The sequence below is a fragment of the Rhodamnia argentea genome, chromosome 11, assembly GCF_020921035.1.
Source record: "Rhodamnia argentea isolate NSW1041297 chromosome 11, ASM2092103v1, whole genome shotgun sequence".
In the NCBI taxonomy this organism is placed as follows: domain Eukaryota; kingdom Viridiplantae; phylum Streptophyta; class Magnoliopsida; order Myrtales; family Myrtaceae; genus Rhodamnia; species Rhodamnia argentea.
This window is the reverse complement of record NC_063160.1, coordinates 15,768,121-15,790,185: the sequence shown is the minus strand read 5'-3', so window position 1 is coordinate 15,790,185 and position 22,065 is coordinate 15,768,121. Positions and strand designations below refer to the sequence as shown.

Genomic DNA, 22,065 nt, shown 5'->3' with positions numbered 1-22,065 from the left:
ATGGGAAAAAAACCCCTAACTCATCACGTTTAGCAAACCAAGACTCGTAGCACATGCCCTCCATTGCCCGGACCAATCCATTTTAGTAAATGCTCTGCGGTTAACACATTCGTGGTGCTGCAATGACTAGTTCGGCCGTCTTGAAGTTCCCTTAGGGATCCATCCCCACAAATTTAGGCGGACCAAAGTTACGGCTCGAACTGAACATTTTATAACGAGAATGGTACTCCTCCAGTAATGCATAAGGAGATACACTATCTCGATAGTCGCTTCCAACTGTTCTCCCAAGCTGAAAGCGGGAAATGCTGCAAATTGTTTTCTCTGGGCACAGTTGGATCCATATTGACTTCCATGTGAAATCGGGCCTAATCGAACTCCTTCACCTCTCCGAAAGAAAGAAGCTGTCATGTACACTTGAAGTTAGCAGCAAGGAAATGGATAGTTACTTTCGAGACACATATGAGTTTGATACATCAGCCTAGGGAGTCATCAAAAGAAAGTTTGAACTCGGTATCATTAGCATGTCAAGTCGAATCAGCTTCACTAAAAAATTTAACTTAATGAGTTAGGCCCAAGTAGAATGTACATACTCCATATCACACCAAATTTTCAATACGGGACTCTCTATCACCCATCGCATGCAAAAACACAAAACAGAAGCGTCATTAACCTTAATAAAAAGAAATCTAATTTAACAAAGCAACACATAATATCAGTGAACTTCGTTTCCTTAAGGGCGCACATGGTAATACTTCTACTTCATAAATCAATTTCTGGCCAAAAGTTGATTTTTTCCACTTCTTCTCAAAAGCAGAAGTTGATTTTTCTACTTCTACTCCGGAAGTTATTTCTTATCAGAGAAATTCGTTTGGTGGCGGGTGAAAATTTCTACTTTTGAAATATTATTAACACAAAATATTCTATAAAAAATTATTGTCGGCAATCAAAAAATTTCTACTTTCTTTTGAACTTTTTAAATTTATTTAAAAATAATTTTATTATTTATTTTTTACTCTAGCCGTCGGAGACAGCGACTAGGTGGCGGCAACTGACGCGATGGTCGTTGGTTGGGCTGCGGGGGTGACGGTTGGCGGGGATTGCGGCCGGCGAAAGTTGGCGGTGGGCGGTGGTCGGCGATTGGCGGTCGTGATCAGCAATGGACGGCGGTCGGTGAAGGTCGGCAATGGTTGGCTACCGGGTGTAGTCGGCGGGTGGCGGCCGACGGAGATTTGCGGTGGGCGAGGGCAAGCGATAGTCAACGGATGGCGGTGGTCTTGAGCGGCGGCCGGTGGAGGTTGGCGACGGCCGGAGACGGTCTGCGGCGGCGGAGGTTAGCGGCGGCGGAAGTTAGCGGAGGTAGATATGATCGAAAAGAGGATGGGGACGTAATAAAAAGTGAGTAAGGCGAGAAGTACTTTCTAAATTGGAAAAGTTATTTGTTTTTAACTTCTCAATTGGGAAAAAAAAAACTTCAGAAGTAAAAATTTACTTCGGAAGTGAAATTTTTTTTCAAAAGTAAAAATTTTTACCAAATGGATTTATGCTTCAAAAGTACTTCTGGGGCAGAAATTTTCTTCCAAAAGTGTTATCACGCACCCCTTAAGAGTCCTCGAATACTAAGTAATTTAATCTTTAAAATATAATCATTATGTCAATATTTATATAGTCGTTTAATAATAATCTGACAAGTCTGATGGGAATGAGTTCTTTAACTGGAAGTCATGAGAGGGTACGTCCAGACACTGAGCAGAAGGGTATGGACCAGCCACACGTGACTACGTCTCTGCCACATTTGCAGTGTTGAAGGCTGTCGTAACTCCTCTCGTGCAATTTTGCAGAGACCACTGACGAGCGATCACGTCCTTTCTTCTGTTTTTCCGAACTCAATTTTTCATAATTTACTAAAGTGTGATTAACAATAAGTTGAAATGAATATGCAAAAAAAAAAAAAAAACATAATTTTTACTTGTTTTTAAATTGAACAAACAGACCCTATGGACAATTATAGCCATCTATATAAATATTGATGATGATGAACTACGTAATAAATATTGCGTACCATGTAAGAATTTTTAACCGAAAAAAATACCTTGCAATGTTTGAGATAAACAAGAAAGTTATCACATGCCATCTTCCAAACCCTTGTTAGAAAATTCAGCTACAAAGAAGATTAATTACATACGGATGTCAAGTTAAGAAACGAGCTCTTGATGCAATTTTCGATCCATATATAAATCATCGAAACCCCGAATCTAACGAACCTTACTTTTAATGGGATGCTTTCGTGCCATTCCTATGTAGGATTTTCTCTAATTTTGAATCTGTGGGGAGTGCTGCTGGGCTGGAATGGTGGATGAGGAAATTGAATGTGGTGGTGAGGATGGGAAAGGAGAAATATCCAGGGGGACGAAGGCAGAAAAGCAACAAAAGAATCAATGCACCAATCAATCTCACTGAATACAAACACACGAACGTGGATAGCCTCCCCCACACGTGCAACTCAAAATCAATCATCACCTAGTTGTGTCCCATCTCTTCATCTCTATCTATCTCTTTCTCATAATGATAAGATTCAGCCAAAAAAAGAAGAAGATAAATTGATTAATTTATAGATAGAAAATACCCAAAACACATAGAAAAAAGAAAAAAAACTTGAGCATGGCATGTTTTAATTAGTTCTTGCTCTAGCAGATTTGGATAGCTAGGTCCGTAAAACATGCTGGAGTCTCCAACATGATGAGAGAAGAGAAAGCGAGAATTATCGTTTCGAATGTGTCTCGAGAAATCGCGTTCTCCGTTCGCCGGACCGTTTATGGATCCCGTGTTGTTAAGAGTTAACCATTTTTAGAAGAAGATTCTACGAAATTGGTGTTCCGTGATTGGTCATTAGGATGGGGGATAAATAAATCTCTCTACCCGAGACAAATTTAAGTCGCCTGTGCTTACCCGCTCATCAAGGAACGGGGAAAAACTGCACTTTTGCACGTTCACCGACAGTAGAGCGAAATAGTAAAAATTCTTGGAAAGACATTTGGCTCTGTCAATGCTGACCTTTTACAAACTCGACATGTCTATTTCTTTCCTTAATAATGACAGTGAAGAGTGAAGACGAGATGTTTTAGCTCTAGAGATCAATTCCGAAAAGAACGTGTTAAAAAATTTAATTAGCTTGTAAATACGACGATGAATGCGAGAATTTTTGTGATGTGATTAGAAAATTCAAGCCAAAAACTTAAAAAGATAGGTAAAAAGAGATCACAAGAATATAAAGAGCATATATGACTCGTTATAAAACGATGTGAGACATCAACTTCAACAGACCGATGCCTACTGCTTTTCTTTTTAAGGAGATTAATCGACCGAAATATTCCAAACACGAAATTAAATATTTTTGGGCATTCTTCGTGGGGAAATGGTAGTAGAGTATTCGAAGAGCTTGGAATACTCTGAATAATCGGTGAGCCTAAAATACTTTTGAGAATGCGAGATGAGAGAAACATCCAGGCACACGGATGCATGTTTATCCAATGACTTCATTTTATTTGGTGATGAATTGAATTTGAAGAAAAAGAAAAAGAAAAAAAATAAATAAAAATTGGGAAAAAAAAAAAAAAACGGAAAAGGTTGTGATTGAGTGAGGGAGGGTACGATAGAGAAAAGTGCAAATTGCACGAGGGTCTCTTTCTTGTCCTCTTATGCTTTTTCTGCCACAATTTGGCCTCCCCCACACCAATTATTTCCTTGTACTTATAATCTCTCTCTCTCTCTCTCTCTCTCTCTCTTCCTTCCAGCCTAACATTGATGTCTTCTCTGTGCCAAAAATTTCATTCATATCCAATCTTGGCAGAAAATTTTCTGACCCCCCCCACAAAAAAATAAAAATAAAAAAAATCTTGACAGAACACCCATCTTCAATCAGTGCAGAATTCAATCCTCTCTCTCTCTCTCCATAAATCTCTTGATGGGAATTCTCTTTGTTCATTCCCATTCCATTGCATGCCTGCAATGACTGTTCCATTGGGTGTCGGCAATGCAACCATCAAATCATATTGCGGAGCAGCCACCACCCAAAAGCCAAAAACCACCAAAAAAAAAAAAAAAGGAAAACAGGAAAATGTTTGTGTCAGAGCAAAGTCCTAATCAATTCAATGACCCTCAAAAAAAGTTTTTCCTTAGACATAATAGAACAAAACAACAGGAAAACTTCAAAAGGTGCTGGTTGCTCCACCTGTCAAAGACAATGAAATTCCCATGCCCGAAAGCAAGGTTCAAGATAAGTGTTTTGTGTCCGCGCGCGGAATATTCAATCCTTGTATGGAGAATTGATGTGTCCGATCATATCTTTGTCATAAGTTTTTCATCCATCGAGAAAGCGAATTTTGCCGGAAAAGCATGAACTTCGGAGTCCATCTCATTTCTAGCTGTTAGAATTGGGCAACTCGCTAATCTTTTTCTCGACGAAGAGAAGCCTTCGACTCGATTGAAATAATCGGCGAACTACTTCACAAGAACATACACAACACACCCTTTTTCTCCCCCTTACCTTTTTGTTCTAAGTGCAATTTAATGTGCTCTTGGATGGCCATGAATATGAATGGCTCAAAGAATGGCAACACGACATCAAAAAGGGGAGAGGAAAAAAACGAAAGAAAAAAATGGGGTCTCCATCTTTTGTGTCAAATCCCTTTCCAAGGATCTGCTCTTGGATCTTACACTTCCCCCTTCAAGTCCCCATCGACCCCCCCCAACCTTTTATCACACGCTCGGACAAAGCCATCGGTTTCAGCGCTGATCGAAAAGTCAAAAGCAAAATGAGAGTTGTAGCTAAGGAGGCTTGGAGGAAAATAATGGAATACGAGATGGGGGAAAATCTAAATTACACGACAAAGCAGATTGTCCCCATGGTGTGTGAAATCCATGGCAACAAAGTTGTTCGACGAGACTGGTGATGATTCAGAGTCCACACCCCCATATGTACACCTACTGTACGGAGCCGCCCCCCTATCCCCCCAAAAATAAAGATGTGAGCCTGGTTTGATACAAAGACATTGCACCGATTGGGACGATGAGCAGACCATCATGGTTGCAAGCAAGGCAACCTTGGCCCGATCGCGATGGCCGGGTGAGAGCCGCTACCCTCGCCTGATGCTGGGAAGGGCTGACGACTCTTGTTTATTGGCCGCGAGGGATCGGCAACCCTTGCCAGCCACTTCTAGAGAAATTAACAAAAAGAAAAAGAGAAAAAAAGAAAGGGAAAAGAAAAAATAATTAAAAATTCCAAAAATAAATTAAAATAGTATTAAAAATTATACGCACCAATGCTGGCCGTGCCACATAGAATGGCCGGCGCCCATGTCAATGATTCCCTGTCAAAATTGATCGGATGAACTTAATAGACAAAATGTGAAAAGGTTTAAGACTCAATTGCCAAAATTAAAAGGTTTATGGCTGAATTGGCAAAAATAAATTACGTTAAGGAAATTTTTGAACAATTTTCCCGTTTAAAAAGTATCTCATCTTTAGATCTTGTCTTAATTTAAGCTAGCCATCTTAAATGATTGTCCATGTCCAGTATGTGTGACGAAATTTGCCAAAGAAAAATTTCCAAAAGGTTAAAGGAAAGATTTAGAATAATTGAGAAAACAAAATAGAGGGAACTACCTAACACCAAGAAAAAACCCCCTAATTTTAACATATGTCCCAATTATATTCAAAACTTTTTTTTGTCTTATAAAAAACCCTCAACTTTTACTTTTGTCCCAATTCTACCAGCTTAATACCAAAATGCAGCACAACTTTAGCATGTGTCCAAATTATATCCAAAATTTTGTTTATCTCATAAAAAATCTTCAACTGTTATTTTTGTCCCAATTCTACTATCGTTGGCCTTCCTTCCATAGTCACAATTAGTTAATCCTACGTGGCTTGAATTTTATCGCCGAACTTACCAATGAATCCTTGAAATTCCAAAATAGCAAGTTTCGAGGATGGTGAGATTTGAGATCGTTCGTCTAAATAATCATAACTCCATGTCTAGTTGTTCCTTGGGCTATTGAGTGCCGGGAAATGTGCTATCTTGAGTAGCTCTATAGCTCTTGGTAATGTGTAGGGGAAACAGACAGCAGAAGAAAATTGAGGAGTTTTTTTATGTCAATTTTGCTGAGATGTAATGACATGAAAATACCACGTAGGATCAACTAATAATGATTATGAATGGAAGGCTAACGGTGGTAGAATTGAAACAAAAAGAAAAGTTAAAGGTTTTTTATGAGAAAAAAAAAGTTTTGGATATTATTAGGACATATGTTAAAGTTCGGGATTTTTTTGGGTATTAGGCTAGTAGAATTGAGACAAAAGTAAAAGTTTAGAGTTTTTTATGAGACGAACAAAATGTTTTGAATATAATTGGGATATATACTAAAGTTTGGGGTTCTTTTGGGTATTGGGTCTAGAGGGAACTGAATGAACTCACGTGGCTATATAATACGATATGCAATCTTACGCATTATTCCTAACCAAAAAAAAAACTAATGAAGGTGAAAAGTTGCATTTTTAAAAAAATAAATGACGCAGAATATAGTAATGAGATGGAAACCATAGATGGTTTTTTTTATTTGGATTTTTTCCAAATTTATTAACATTTTGTTAATTCATGTGTTGGTGCTATTCTTTTGGTTGTGAATATAAAGCTTAAGCTGTTCAATCAATCACCTTCCTTCCCGCCAATCTCGGTGCACATAGCCGAACATTTGGCCGATTTTTGGAGGTCTAGAGGAATTGGCTATATCAACTTTTCGTCTAATCATTGAAAGATTAGGGAAAACTTGAAAAGAGAAACCATCATGATGCAATATGATTGAGAGGGCAACTCACTGTAAAATGGTCTCAGACAGATCAATTTGATGTGATTTGTCGAAACCTACGTCTTTGTCCCTTTGATACTGTAGTTCAATGCTCCACGTAACTATTCTACTAGGTCGAGTCCATTGTTTCTTTTTCACCATTTTCGTGTTGAAAGTGCTCAAAACACCAATCAAATCCCCATTCTTCTTCTGATGTGTTGAATTGGATTGATCAGAAAAAACTAGAGTTTTTCAAGTGAAGTTGTAACTTGTGTATGTACTGAAAGAGAAACATCTTTTGGGTGAAAAACGAGAAAAGTGACATGAGGTCATCCTTTAAAACAAGCACATATACATCCTTCCATCTCATTTGATATGCAGGAGAAAATTGCTAAAAAAGTCATAAACATTTTGCACTTTTACCAATTTAATCATAAACCTTTTAAGTTTTGCGATTTAGCGTCGGTGGTGCCAAGTAGAATGGCTGACGTCCACGTTAACGATTTCAGGTCAATAGGACTGAATTAGCAAACCGTGAAAAGGTTTAGGATCAAGTCGACAAAGTTAAAAGATTTAAGATTGAATTGGCAAAAATGCAAAAAGATTAGGACTTTTTTGACAATTTTTCCAATATGCAGAGATGGAATCACTTGCCATTGTGATTCGTTCTAGGAGGAGATGGTGGGTGAGAGGTGCGTTTGCACTAGTTGGCGATGATTGGAGGTTCAGATCGGAGATCTGTTGGTCCGGAAGAACAGCAGACTTGGATTGAGGGGGAGCTGATCCAATGTGGCAGCGACTCACATACGAGAGGGAGAATGTCGAGCGCACATGTAAGTGATATGAAAGAAAAGATCTCCCACATTAGATGTCTAGAACTGAAAGAAATAATAGATTACACTTAGTCAACCCATGTCTCCATGACTTAAACTTTTGGGTGAAAGGTGAGTTCGACTAGAGTGTCAATGGCTCAAGTCACGGGCACCATTTTGGATATCTTTCATTATGAATGAAGTAGATTTCTGCGGTCCTTTCCTCGGCAATGGCAAATTGCTAATGGATCTCGAAAGTGGTGCGTTCATCTAGACATTCACTTGCAATTTATCATATCACTCAATGTATTTCTTTTGCAGATTAGTCCTCGTACCCTCTTAGAATACAATTCAACTCTCTCAAGAAAAGATGTGGCAGCCAAGGCAGTGTCTTGTAGTTGATTTAGTAGTTCCACGAGTGGATCTTCTTGACAGACATGTGAAGGACTCGGGCAGTGAATGAATGAATCCCCCCTTTTCTTTTCTTTCTTTTTTGTCTTGTGAGGTGGTGTCCATGTGCCTCTCTCTCTTGACTCTTTCCACGAGCAACCCCTCTCTTCCTCCATACTTTTATTCTATTTGTGGTTATTGTGCTTCATTTACATGACACGGGTTTTATCTGATCCATCTTTAATGAAAACACATCATAATTTCCGCAAAATAACGTCAAGATCTTGACTCTGACCAAAAAAAAAACAAAACGTCAAGATCTTGACGTTTACGACTCAAATTAATCTTTGCAGCACACTTCCCAATATGCTTCATACTGCCTCTGGAGATTATTTTTCCACTGCCTGCCTATGTCCTAACGAAGAAAAAAGAGAGAAAGTTTCAAATAAAGGTGCAAAGTGCCTTCATTTTCTTAAATAAGAGCCCGAAGTAATTCTTGTTTCAAATAAAGTCATGAAGTATCTTCATTCTCTCAAATAAAGGCCTGAAATAACCATAGCTGTTTCAAATAAGGGTGTAACCTCGCCGGGTGATCAATGGCATCTTTGTTAAAATGCAATTTTAATCTGATTTTTATTCAAATCATAATAAAAATTACAAAAACTAAAAGTTAAAAAAAAAAAAAAAATAGGCGGGAGGGCTGCCCTTCCGCTTATGGCCGCGAGCAACCCTATCGACTAGAGGAGAGGGTTGACGGCCATTACCCAAGCCCGGCCGAGGGCCAACAACCCCCACCCGGGTTTGGAAGAGGGACACAACCATCTCCCGTTTTTGGCAGAAGGCCCTTACCGAGGTGCTTATGACCCCGATGGCCATCACCAATGGGGCAACGACCACAAGCTTGGGTGTTTTTTTATTTTTATTTTTATTTTTATTTTTATTTTTTGTGAACTTTTTTTTTATTTTGAAGAAACACAAAAAGAGAAAAGGAAAAAATTTAAAGTAAATGACGAAAATTTCCCCAACCAACTAGTGAGTCTTCGACAAAAAAAAAATGGTAAATCGGGCCCTTTTTTAGATCGATATGATCACTTCATGACTTTATTTAAAATAATGTCTATTTTAAGCCCTTATTTGACACAATAAGTTAAAAAGAAAAAAAGAAAAAAAGGTGGGAGGGCTGCCCTCCTGCTTATGGCCGCGAGCAACCCCATTGACCATAGGAGAGGGTTGACGGCTCTTTGCCCAAGCTCGGCTGAGGGCCAACAACCCTTGCCCAAGTTTGGGAGAGGGACACAACCCTCTCCCGGTTTTGGCAGAAGGCCCTTGCCGAGGTGTTGACGACCCCAATGGCCATCGCCAATGGGACAGTGGCCACAAGCTTGGTGTTTATCTGTTTTTTTTTTCCGTAAACATTTTTTAAAATTTTGAAGTAACACAAAAAGAGAAAAGGAAAAATTAAAAGTTAAAAAAGAAAAAGAAAAATAGGTCATAATAAAATTATAAAAATTAAAAGTTAAAAAAAAATATAGGCGGGAGGGCTGCCCTCCTGCTTATGACCACAAGTGACCCCATTGACCGGAGGAGAGGGTTGACGGCCCTTGCCGAAGCTCGGCCGAGGGCTAACAACCCTCGCCCAAGTTTGGGAGAGGGACACAACCCTTCCCCGGTTTTGGGAAAAGGCCCTTGCCGAGGTGCTGACGACCCCGATGGTCATCGCCAGGGGGACGATGGCCACAAGCTTTTTTTTTTTCTGTAATTTTTTTTTTAATTTTGAAGAAACACAAAAAGAGAAAAAGAAAAAATTTAAAAGTAAATGACGAAAATGTCCATAACCAATCGGTGAGCCTTCAACCCCAAAAAAAAAAAAAAACTGGTGAATCGGGCCTTTTTTTAGATTGATATGACCACTTCATGCTTTTGTTCAAAATAATATCCACTTTAAGTCCTTATTTGACACAATAAAGGCATCTCAAGTCCTTATTTGAAATAATATTTACTTTAGACCTTTATTTGAGAAAATAAGAATACTTCAAGCGAAGTTTTTAACTGAGAAAAAAAGAAGGGACAAAAAGGGACATAATCATCTTGAAAGTGACCAAACCCGAATAAAGAATTGAAGCTCTAAATAGTCCTGCACTACCTCCCAATATAACTATCAACATCTCCCCCAAGGCCGACCCTTTTGCCCTTTGCTCATTAAATGTTCATTCATACAAAAAAAAAAAAAAAGCATTTAAAAAAGAGAGGGTTGCCAACAAACATTCATGGCTGAGATCATGAGAAATCCAGTAGGTGGCCGAGTGCACGTACAACTTTTTCAGTTCTTTTTCTCCATTAGAATAATCCATGTTCATGACTTCTCTGTCCAATCACACCGTGTGCTCGGTTAAAAACTGCCAAAAAGTTACATTTCCTGGCATTATTATTATGTTTATTGGGGGCGCTTTTGGTTTTTTGCTTACTATTTTATGATTCCTACATGTCTTATAGGAGGGCCCTCCTAGTAGCGGGGTGCACGAGTTGGGTTTATTTTAATGTACTTATCTAACCATCTAAACCGAATTTATTGGCGGAAGGAACACACAATTCACTAATAGTATTTTGAGGGCACTGCAGATAATACATTTCTTTTACTAAAATTCATCAATTAGTGATCATTAAAGTATTTTTAAGTTCCTTGTATATAGACACTTGGGGCGCGCATGATAACCATTATATTCCTCTGTTTCCCTTCCAAACCTGTTTTTGAGATAGAAGTCTATTTGGTAATACAATTTCATTTTTCTATTTTTGAAACATAAATAGTAATAAGAATTATTCTCTCTCTCTCTCTCTCTCTCTCTCTCTCTCTCGCCACCGACTCTTCTAATGCTCGACGGGCGATAACCGTAGAAATTTTATGTTATAATTAGATAAATTTATATTTCGAGAACATAAAGTTTGTATCATTGTCAAACACGTTTCTCTGCTCGAAAACTCGTACAAGAATATAAAAAGAAAAATCTATTTCTGTCTAAAAATTATTGGGAAAAACAGAATGGCTATCATTTGCCCCCTTGAACTCTTCTAGATGGTTACAATTAACTCTTGAAAGAGGGAATATAGGTAAAGAAGTGAAAATATATCTCGAGTTTAAGCCCGAAAAGAATAGTTTCCTTATTCAAGTAGGTTTCTTATTTTGAATAGCTTTCCTAATTTAAGTAGGTTTCCTAGTTTGGATCCAATTCTTGAAAGTGTGTATCGAGTTTAAACCGGAAAAGGGCAATTTCCTAATTCAAGTAGGTTTCTTATTTTGAATAACTTTCCTAATTTAAGTAGGTTTCCTAATTTGGATTCAATTCTTGAACATGTCTTGAGTTTGAGCCCGAAAATAATTCAAGTGGGTTTCTTCTTCCGATTAGCTTTCCTAATTTAAGTAGGTTTCCTAGTTTGGATCCAATTCTTGAAAATATGTCTTGAGTTTGAGCCGGAAAAGGATAGTTTCCCAATTCAAGTAGATTTCTTACTTTGAATAACTTTCCTAACTTTAGCAGGTTTCCTAGTTAGAATAGATTTTTTAGTTTGGATACAATTTTTAAAAATATCTCTCGAGTTTGAGCCCGAAAAGGACATTTTCCTTATTCAAGTAAATATCTTATTTTGAATAGCTTTCCTAATTTAAATAGGTTTCCTAGTTTGGATCCAATTCTTGAAAACGTGTCTCGAGTTTGAGCCCGAAAAGGACAGTTTCCTAATTAAAGTAGATTTCGTATTTTGAATAGCTATCCTAATTTAAGTAGATTTTGCTAGCGAGAGTAGGTTTCCTAATTTGGATACAATTCTTGAAAATATGTCTAGAGTTTGAGCCCGAAAGTAATTCAAGTAGGCTTCTTCTTTTAAATAGCTTTCTTAATTTAAGTAGGTTTCCTAGTTTGGATGTAATTCTTGAAAATGTGTATCGAGTTTGAGCCCGAAAAAGACAGTTTCCTAGTTCAAGTAGATTTCTTACTTTGAATAACTTTTCTAATTTAAGTAGGTTTCCTAGTTAGAGTAGATTTCCTACTTTAGATCCAATTCTTGAAAACATGTCTTGAGTTTGAGCCTCAAAAGGATAATTTCCTTATTCAAGTAGGATTCTTATTTTGAATAGCTTTCCTAGTTTGGATCTAATTCTTGAAAATGTGTCTCGAGTTTGAGTCGGAATAGGAGAGTTTCCTAATTCAAGTAGGTTTCTTATTTTGAATAGCTTTCCTAACTTAAGTAGATTTTGCTAGTTAGAGTAGATTTCCTAGTTTGGATCCAATTCTTGAAAATATGTCTCGAGTTTGAGCTTGAAAAGGATAGTTTCCTTATTCAAGTTGGTATCTTATTTTGAATAGCTTTCCTAATTTACGTGGTTTCCAAGTTAGAGAATGCTTCCTAATTTGGATCCAATTCTTGTCTATATATAAGAAATGGATGTTCATTCTGAAAAATCTCGTATAGGAGATTGTGCTTGTGAATTCACCGATAAGCAATATAATTTGTGATAGATTATTTTGCGAGAAATTATGGAGCTAAACACTTAAATTAAGTGTAATTAAATTAGTGGTCCCCTCTCTCCTTCTCTCTCTTCCCCCACGAGGCGCTGTGAGTCCTATATATACGCGTACTCGCAGATCAAACCAGACAAAGCCCCATAACATTTACAGCTCTGAGAAGGAGGTGGGGAGTGAGAGTGGTGGGCTCTTTTGGTGCTTGTTGGGAGCCAGCAACAATGGCGGTTTACATCTTCTTGGCTCTTGGGGCGGTGCTGGTGCTCTGTGTATGCACTGCCCTGTTGAGATGGAACGAAGTGAGGTACATGAAGAGAGGTCTGCCTCCTGGCACAATGGGTTGGCCAGTCTTTGGTGAGACCACTGAGTTCCTCAAGCAAGGCCCTAACTTCATGAAAAACCAGAGTGCAAGGTGATCTCTCTCTCTCTCTCTCTAGTGAGTCGATTTCATTGGTCTTCTGGAGATTGAATCTAGTTCCAAAATGGGTTAAGTTTTTCTCTCCCCTGAAAGCGAGAAAAACTTTGTATAGACTCGTTTGAGTGATGCGGTGGACAGAATCAATTGCGTACCAAGAAAAAGCCGGTCTTTTTTAGTGGGACCGAACGAGTCCCGCGTATTCTTGAAATGTGATTGGTTTGACCTAATAAAACTTACTCTATGCAATATTTGCTCCAAGCCGCCCCGGTGCTGCTCTCTTGTTTTTCTGAAATGGTGGTTGATTTGGTGTATGTTCTTTTTGAGTAGAACCCTCCATTGCTTTTAGGTACCTTTATGGGGATTAAAAAGCTTTGCATGGACAGAAAATAAAGTTAAAGAAGTGGAAACCTTTGTGGGATCTATCGTTGTCGCCCCTGCGACTGATCCCCTTCACGACGGGTCGACTCCAGGAAAAGGGAGTTCGCCTTCTTTTTTGCACTACAGAAGTCTTCTGTCAAAGAAAATGCCCTTTAATAACATAAGATGTAACCTCATTTTTAGATCAAATGTTGTGGTTCATCTCTAAGGAACTGTTGGTTCCACCTGCTGATCTAAAACGCTGCAGGTATGGGAGCTTCTTCAAGTCCCACATCCTGGGTTGCCCCACGATTGTGTCCATGGACCCGGAGGTGAACCGGTACATCCTGATGAACGAGGCCAAGGGGCTCGTCCCGGGTTACCCGCAGTCCATGCTTGATATACTCGGCAAGCGCAACATAGCAGCGGTCCATGGCGCGTCCCACAAGCACATGAGGGGTGCTCTGCTCGCCCTGGTCAGCCCCACCATGATCAGGGACCAGCTCTTGCCCAAGATTGATCGTTTCATGCGATCCCACCTCGCCCACTGGGATGATGGCTCCATTATTGACCTCCAGGACAAAACCAAACAGGTACTTCAAAAAGAAAATTTCTAAGTTCTGGAAATCGTTTGGGGGTGAAAATGACATCACCGCCCCCCCCTCCCTCCTCCCTCCCCCCGCCCCGTGGCACGGTTAAATTTCTGCTGCTACCCCTCTTGGAAAGAATGCCAAGAGTGGAGAGTGCTTCATCCCTCCTTGAAAAAGGAAAAGTCAAACTCTTTCGTGGTAAAAATCTTGCCTTGTATACATTTGAAGTTTTAGAACCATCCCATAAATAGATTTTAACTGTTCATATGATCAGATCTTGAGAGCGCTTATTGAATCATCCCATGTACAATCTTTAACTGGGAATGTCACAGCCTGATGGCTCATAGTTTGTGACAGGAGTGCATACCGCATCTCACGATTCAGTTCCTCTGTTTCTTATGCGCATCCTGTTTCATCAATCTGTGCAGATGGCCCTTCTCTCGTCGCTAATGCAAATCGGAATCGACTGCAGCTCCATTTCTCAACAATTCATACCTGAGTTCTTCAAGTTGGTCCTGGGCACTCTCTCCCTGCCCATAGACCTCCCTGGCACGAACTACCGTCGAGGTTTCCAGGTAGATCAGCAAATCCGTGTACTCGCCGGCCAGTGTTTTCGACCTGTTCTTTAATGTTATGGTCTAAATTTGAGTCTCATTTTTGTTTTCGTTTTTGCAGGCTAGGAAAAATATACTGGGAATGTTGAGGAAACTGATAGAAGAGAGGAGGGCCTCCCAGGAAGCCCACAATGACATGCTTGGTAGCCTTATGAGGAGTGCTGATAACAAATACCAGCTGAATGATGAAGAGATCATTGACCAAATAATCACCGTCATGTACTCCGGGTATGAGACCGTTTCGACCACGTCCATGATGGCCGTCAAGTATCTCCACGACAGCCCGAGCGTTCTTCACAAATTGAGGGTAAGTTGGGAAGGGAAGGCAACGTGCTAAACTGTATAAGCACTAGATATTTTGTTATCTTGTCATAGGCATTGCTAACTTTGATTGTGGATTATTCAGGAAGAACACTTGGGAATCAGAGCGAAGAAAAGGCCAGAGGATCCTATTGATTGGGAAGACCTTAAGGCGATGCCGTTCACTCGTGCGGTGAGCCCACCTACATTCAACTTCCCTGCAGAAGTTTATTTTCTGCAAATTTGCCGAACTCTACTAACTCGTGATTGCATAATGTCATTCCTCATTCTTCAGGTCATCTTTGAGACCTCCAGATTAGCCACAGTTGTCAATGGGGTCTTGAGAAAAACCACTAAAGACATGGAGCTCAACGGTATGTTCAAGGGCAAGTCTCCAATCATGCAACAACATTTCTGGGAAGTGTCAAGTGAATTACTCAAAGCCTTCCCTCACTGTGTTTGATTTTCAGGGTTCTTAATCCCAAAGGGATGGAGGATATACGTTTACACAAGGGAAATAAATTACAACCCGCGATTATATCCCGATCCCCTTGCGTTCAATCCATGGAGATGGCTGGTAATCATGTGACCCTTGAAATCTGTAACATAACAGAACTGCACTGCTTAGAAAACATTCAGTGAGCTTCTATTCTGTACTATTGACGGACAATGCCCTTCTAAACATTCGAAACTCGCCAATGTTTCAGGACAAGAATGTGGAGTGTCGAAACTACAACCTAATTTTCGGTGGGGGCACAAGGCAATGCCCTGGAAAGGAGCTTGGGATTGCCGAGATCTCCACATTTCTTCACTACTTTGTGACCAGATACAGGTACAAATTACAGAGAACTCTGGCCCTTTTGGTGCATTATTGGACATGACTAATGTTTTTTCCCTTTTCTATTCCTCGAAAAATCTTAATAATTTATGGATCTTTTTTTTCTCTTTCCCTTTGCAGATGGGAAGAAATTGGGGGTGATAAGCTAATGAAATTTCCAAGAGTAGAAGCACCAAATGGGCTCCACATAAGGGTTTCCCCTTCTTGCTGACTGACTCCAACATTCTCATGTACAGAAGAAACAAGAAAACCAAGAAGCAAGACAAAGTACAGATGTATATTAAGGATTTTTATAGATCTAAGTAGGAAGCTGAGTCAAGATTAAAGTTTTGCAGTTCGAGCCAGATGTAATTAGTGCTAATCCATTGTGTAAAAAAGCTGCTGATTTGATCAGGAGGCTGGACCACAGCTCTCCCCAATATAGCGACCGAAGTATCATTTCTTTCAAATGAATGTGGGCATCGACAAAAAATTGTGTACCTAACATCATGTGATTGCATGTTGAAGGACTCTATTGAGAAGATTAGACAGTAGATTCTGCAGCAAAAGAAACAGAAAGGTGGGGGAGCAGGGCAGGCAACCAATGCCAAATGATTAACCGGCCCACAATTTTCTATTTGGAAGTGGGCCTGGAGTTTCCAGTCCTACCAAGCGAGAACACGCCGTAGATCACATTGACGAGAAGGTTTGGCACCTCGATGTCTGCTATTCACTACTAGAGCTGAGTCATGCGAAGACCTGCAGAGAAGTCCAGGGGAAGAGTCGGAGTTGCGGGGCGATCCGAAGTAGGTTCGGGTTGGACCTCTGGTCATATAGGATTTGGAGGCTTGCCAGACCTGCCTAGGCAGATCTGAGCCAACAAGGCCCTGAGCATTAATCGGGAGAAGTTGGCAAGCAATTTTTCTTCTTTGACCCTGTCCGTTCAAGCTCGATCAATTTATGAATACAATTTGGGTTTTTTTTTTTTTTTTTTATGAGCTGGTTGAGCGGGGACTTTTTAGTAGGGCTGAGCATAATGGATCGACTGAATCGAGAATTGCCCGGATCAGACAGTTTGATCCTATTCATGGGGGCTCCGGTTCAATAAAATTAGAACCAGTTTCTAGTTCCAGGGGAAAACCAGACCGACCAAACCGAATATAATTTTAAAAAAAAATCATAAATGTAAACCTAAACATAAACCTAAAATGCTTAGTATGACTTCTAAGTTTAGCGATAACGCGATGGAATTAACGAGAGATGGTTAGATGAATATGTTGTTAACAAGAAAAAATTAATGACAAATCACAAAAAAAAAAAAAAAAAAGTGACCGGTCCAATGGTTGGACCATCCAGGAACTGGACTAGACCGATCAGTCCGGTCCCCGCTCCTCGTTCAGTTCCCGATTTTGGGATAGGATCGAACTGGAAACCAGACACCCCTACTTCTTAGCCCCGGTTTCGGCTTAGTCTGCCCCGCCGCTGTTCTTGTGGGACTAACTTGATATGGGCCAATTTCCTGTTGGCCTCCCTAGAATAACATTCCGAAGCCACAAATGTCATGTGGGCTTATATTGGATCGGCATTTTCAAATGGACGGATTATTTTCGCTCCTTAGATTAGTTGCGATGGACATTTGTTGTGCACCTCGCCATTGAACTCTTTCTTCTCCGTCGCACTTTACATACACGTGACGGGATGACCATATCAAACCAAAATATCTTAGAAAGATATGCCAGAATAAAATCACGATTACATTCCCCAATGATACGAGTAGGAGGCGACCGAGAGTTACGGGCTCAAGCCAAACTCGAGTGGCCTCACCGTCACGTGCCGCGAATGATCTCGCCATAGATAAATACGGGGATGCAGGGAGAGGGGGCACGAGCGGCAGGGCGAGAGCGATGGTGTTGGGCGGGTCGGGCTGTGGTCGGTCAAGGCTGTTGGGGGATGGCTCTCGATCGTTGTTGTGCTGCGCAACTGTGCGCGAGGAGAGACAAAGGGCATAAGAAGAGAGTGGAAGGGAGGTTGGTTCATGAGGGGCTCTCCATCGTTCTTCTTTTTTTCGGTTTACATAGATCTGTGGGCGTCGGGAACTCTTCGAGCACTAGAAACTCAGACGAAATTTATTGATTAGTAGCTAAAGGGAGGATACACGCATATGAATCCGACGAGCCGTATGGGCTCGAAGCGACCGCCGACCTGGTTTTGTCAATTTCGCTTCGACCGAAGTACGTGCAGTGACACTTCTTCTGTGTCTAGGTCCTAACAATATATATGCATTCATCAAAAGGTCTGACAAAAAACAAGCAAAGTGTTCCGGAGGATGGATCTATTAGGAAACCTGCAAAGGAGCTAAAAATGAAAAGAGGGGAATGAATGCCTGTGCAAATGACTGATGCATCATTTGGCCCGATTTCCCTCCTTAGAATATGGAAAAATCAGGCCGAGATGAATGGAAGCAGCATTCCATTTTCATCGGTCAACGATCATGGCCTGAATGGGTTTCGCCTTTTTGCATTCCACACGCCATCTTTGATGTGTTTAGACTCGTCAAGCATGTGGATTGCATCATAAATGATCCGATCCAAATAGATTTATTTAATCAGTTTACGACTTGTTTTATATGTAATGTAAATTTAGTGACACGTATCCAATTCATACATGATCAAACATTTCTAACACACTTTCATATTTAATCCAATTTAGAAAAAACTCATGCTCGAACTAAGGTGAGAGTGCGGAATGCTTGAGCGCGAGATCAAGTGAGGATGAGAGAGAGTCATATGAATGGGTTGGGTCTAAATAAGTCGTAAACCCATTTAACGCTTTCAAACTCATTTCTGATGCATTTATTAAGTATAACTAACTTATATAACAACTCAGCCCATCGTATATGGGTTAAAAGATGGATTTACGATCCATTTTAACAAGTCTAGTTGTGTTGCAACAAACTATGGCGTCGAGAGCCGATCACTTCTTCGTAAAGGCGGAATGGTATTTCAAGATCGATATCTTTCACGTTCGCCGACCCGATCTATTTAGTCCACTCTTCTTATTCAATTCTATTTTAGGTCGTAAAGTTTGGGAAAGAAGGCAAATCAAGTCGACTAGGAATTTGCAATTGCAGTCAAAGCTCCCTCACCAGAACTTCCATCGTGGCTGGCCACGATCCATTCTCGGTGGCCGTCCTACTCGATTTGCACGTTCGTTAATTGCCGTGTGCGAAACTCAAAGTTGCTCCATCCTACTTTAATCGGACTCGAACTCGACAGTCAACTCGTCCACAATTTCCATTTCAAATGGGATTTTTAAATTTATCACACACGCATGCCTAAAAATTTATAGAGGTCCAGTCAATGTATGTGCATGGGATATAGCTTCTTCGATTGTATTTTGGAATGCGAAACAACTTTTCTAGGATTCACCAAAATGGCCGCTTTTCTAAGGATTGCTGCGATTTTTCTCACTTTCCATGTTGCAAGGAGCTATCCCAACAGCATCCTTGTGACCAAACTATGTGACCCGGAAACATATTCGGCATGGAGCTGTAACATCGGTAATGTTGTCAACTGTCTGTTTGATTTTACTGCAATTTCAGGTTACGATAAGTGCTGCGAGTCCACGGAAGATGACGACATTTGTTACGGTCATGCGGCATGCAATGGGGATACTTCTCCCCCGGATTGCACCACGTGCTTGCGGAATGCTTATGATTATATAATTCAGGATTGTGCGTACAGTATCGGGGCTCAAGTTCAGTTGACAGACTGCAGAATCCGATATGAACGTCATCAATTCATCGAGTAGCCGTATTTACTTGTTCGTAAAGAGCCTGGAGCTCCTCTTATCAAGTCTTTATCCTCACGTGTGATGAAAGTAGGACTTGGTCAATGTGTGGTGCCAACAAAGACATGAGAAAAGCGGTCAATGCAGCTCTTGCTCTTGGAGTTCCAAAGCATTTGAAAATTGGTTAAATCAAAATACTACGGGGACTATACAGTAGCAGGCGACGACGAGGCAAAAGCCAATCTGCCGTATGACTATAGCAATCCTGGACAAAAATCAACACATTCCCAAGCGAAAAGACTAGAGTTTTGCTAAATCTACCGCGGAAAAACCACTCCACAGATCGGAACCGATGAGAATTCCACTTTTCATTCATACTCCTGTCGACCTTAACAGGAAAAATTACCAAAAAATAACTAAACTTATTGGGGAAAATTATAAAAAAAAAGTGTTAAACCTATTACACTTTTGTCAATTCAATTTTAAACCTTTTGATTTTGCTAATTTGTTTATTTTCGTGCAAATTCAGTCCTACACCATTTTTTTTATGCTAATTCAATCCATTCGACCAACTTTGATTGGCTAGCGATGACGTGAATGCTAGCCGACATTAACATCGATAATTTTTAATAATATTTTAATTTTTTTTCTATTGTTTTTTTATTTTTCATCTTTCTTTTTCTTTATTTTTCCTTTCTTCTTCCTCCAGTCGATCGCCATGGTTCGGTCGGCCGGCCATGGCGAGGCCAACCTCGCCATGGCTAACCTCACCGGCCACCGGCCTAGGTGAGTTCGGCCAACCATGGCAAAGCCCGCCTCACTAGATCTATGAGAGGTCAGGCCTCGCCATGGTTGATCTCGCCCAAGCACCAACCAACAAGGAACTGGAGTCCAAAATCAAACCCACAACCCTCTCACTCTTGAAGCGTCTTGCTAGATTTTGAGACTCTTTCGAACCAATCCTTCGTCTTCGCCTTAGCGAGGGCGAGCCTCGCCGTGGCCGGCCGACCTCGCACAGGCCAAATTTGGCGAAGTCGGCCTCGCCATGGCTAGCCAACCTCGCGGCCCATCTCGCCCGGGCCAATGGTCGATGATCATGACCTCCCCTGCTCTACTCTTTGGCCAATTGCCATCGGAGACGAGGAAGAAGAAAGGAAAACAAGGGAAAAAGAAGGAAAATAGAAAAATAAAAATAATTTTAAAAATATAAAAATATTATTTATAATTTTTCACGTCAACGCCGACGTCCACGCCATCATCGGTCGGCATTCGTGTTATTGCCGGCCGACCAGCCAAAGTTATCCGAATGGACTATATTGGCACAAATTCAAAAGATTTAGAATTAAATTGGCACAAAAAGAAGGTTTATGATTAAATTGGCAAAAATACAAAAGATTTAATATTGAATTGGCCAAATTAAAAGGTTTATGACTGAATTAGCAAAAGTGCAATAGGTTTAGGACTTTTTTTTTGACAATTTTCTCAAACTTATTGTAATTGTGCAAATTCAGTCATAAACCTTTATTTTATTTTATTTTGCCAATTCAGTATTAAACTTTTTATATTTGTGCCAATTTAGCTCATCCGACACCTAGATATCGGCTCGTCGCTAATAGGGCCGTGTCGTGCGAAGAGATGCAAAGAAGTCCAGAGGAAGAGTCGGAGCTTTCCCCGATCAAGGGCCGAATCTGCAAGGTCGAAAAGTTGCGAGGCGATCCAAAGTAGGTTCGGGTCGTACCTCGGGTCATTAATCGGGAGAACTTGGCAAGCAATTTTCTTCTTTGACCCCGGCCCGCTCAAGGTCGATCAATTTTATGAATAAAGCTAGATTTTTCAAATTATGAGCTGGTCGAGCGGGGATTTTTTAGCCCCAGATTCGGCTTTAGTCCGCTTCGTTCATCAAGTCCATCGCATGTATGATGTGTGTGCATTCTCGTGGGACAAACTTGATGTGGGCCAATTTCCTGTTGGCCTCCTTAGATTAACATTCCAAAGCCACAAAAGTCATGTGGGCTTTTGTATTGGATCGTCATTTTCAAATCGATTATTCTCGTTAAAGGAATAAAACCATCTTGAAATCACCCACTTGAAATTTCACGTGTTGGATCCCAAATTTGTTCACTTTTCCGTCTTTCTATCTTGGAATTTTTGCATTTTCATGTGAATTCTAGTTGCTGTGATGTATCGGGTGCAATTAAGTGGGTCATTATCACACATAAAGATCTATTTATTTCACGAAAAGCAACTTTCAGAAATTTTTTTTTATAGATTTTTCGGTGTTTAGTTCACGAAAAATAAACTAGTTAAGAAAATATTTTCCACCAGTGAAAAAAACACCTTCAAAAGTAAGAAAAATTATTATTATTTTTTTAAGGAGGAAATCATTTTCCCTAATCTTTCCACTCTGCACTCCTTCACATTTTTTTCTTTTTAATTATTATTATTATTTTATTTTATTTTATTTTTTTCTTTTATATCCTTTTTCTTTTTCTTTCTTCCTCGGCTGGTCGCCAACTACGGCGACCGGCCACATATGCAAGCTAGTGAGCTTGATCTCTCCTGTGGCCTCCACCGGCCGATTGCGGTGGAGGAAGAAGGAAAAAGAAAAAAAAAGAAAAA

General features: G+C 40.2%; 1 protein-coding gene across 1 annotated transcript; it reads left to right on the top strand.

Annotated features, from left to right (window-relative positions):
• The first annotated feature begins 12,597 nt into the window (after nucleotides 1-12,597).
• LOC115753477 (cytochrome P450 85A) lies at nucleotides 12,598-15,921 on the top strand. The gene is made up of 9 exons (XM_030692106.2): nucleotides 12,598-12,973; nucleotides 13,605-13,929; nucleotides 14,355-14,501; nucleotides 14,602-14,847; nucleotides 14,947-15,033; nucleotides 15,136-15,214; nucleotides 15,311-15,417; nucleotides 15,548-15,672; nucleotides 15,799-15,921. Exons 1-9 carry the CDS (start codon nucleotides 12,783-12,785, stop codon nucleotides 15,887-15,889), a joined length of 1,398 nt encoding a protein of 465 aa, XP_030547966.1. The 5' UTR covers nucleotides 12,598-12,782; the 3' UTR covers nucleotides 15,890-15,921.
• The last annotated feature ends 6,144 nt before the right edge of the window (nucleotides 15,922-22,065 follow it).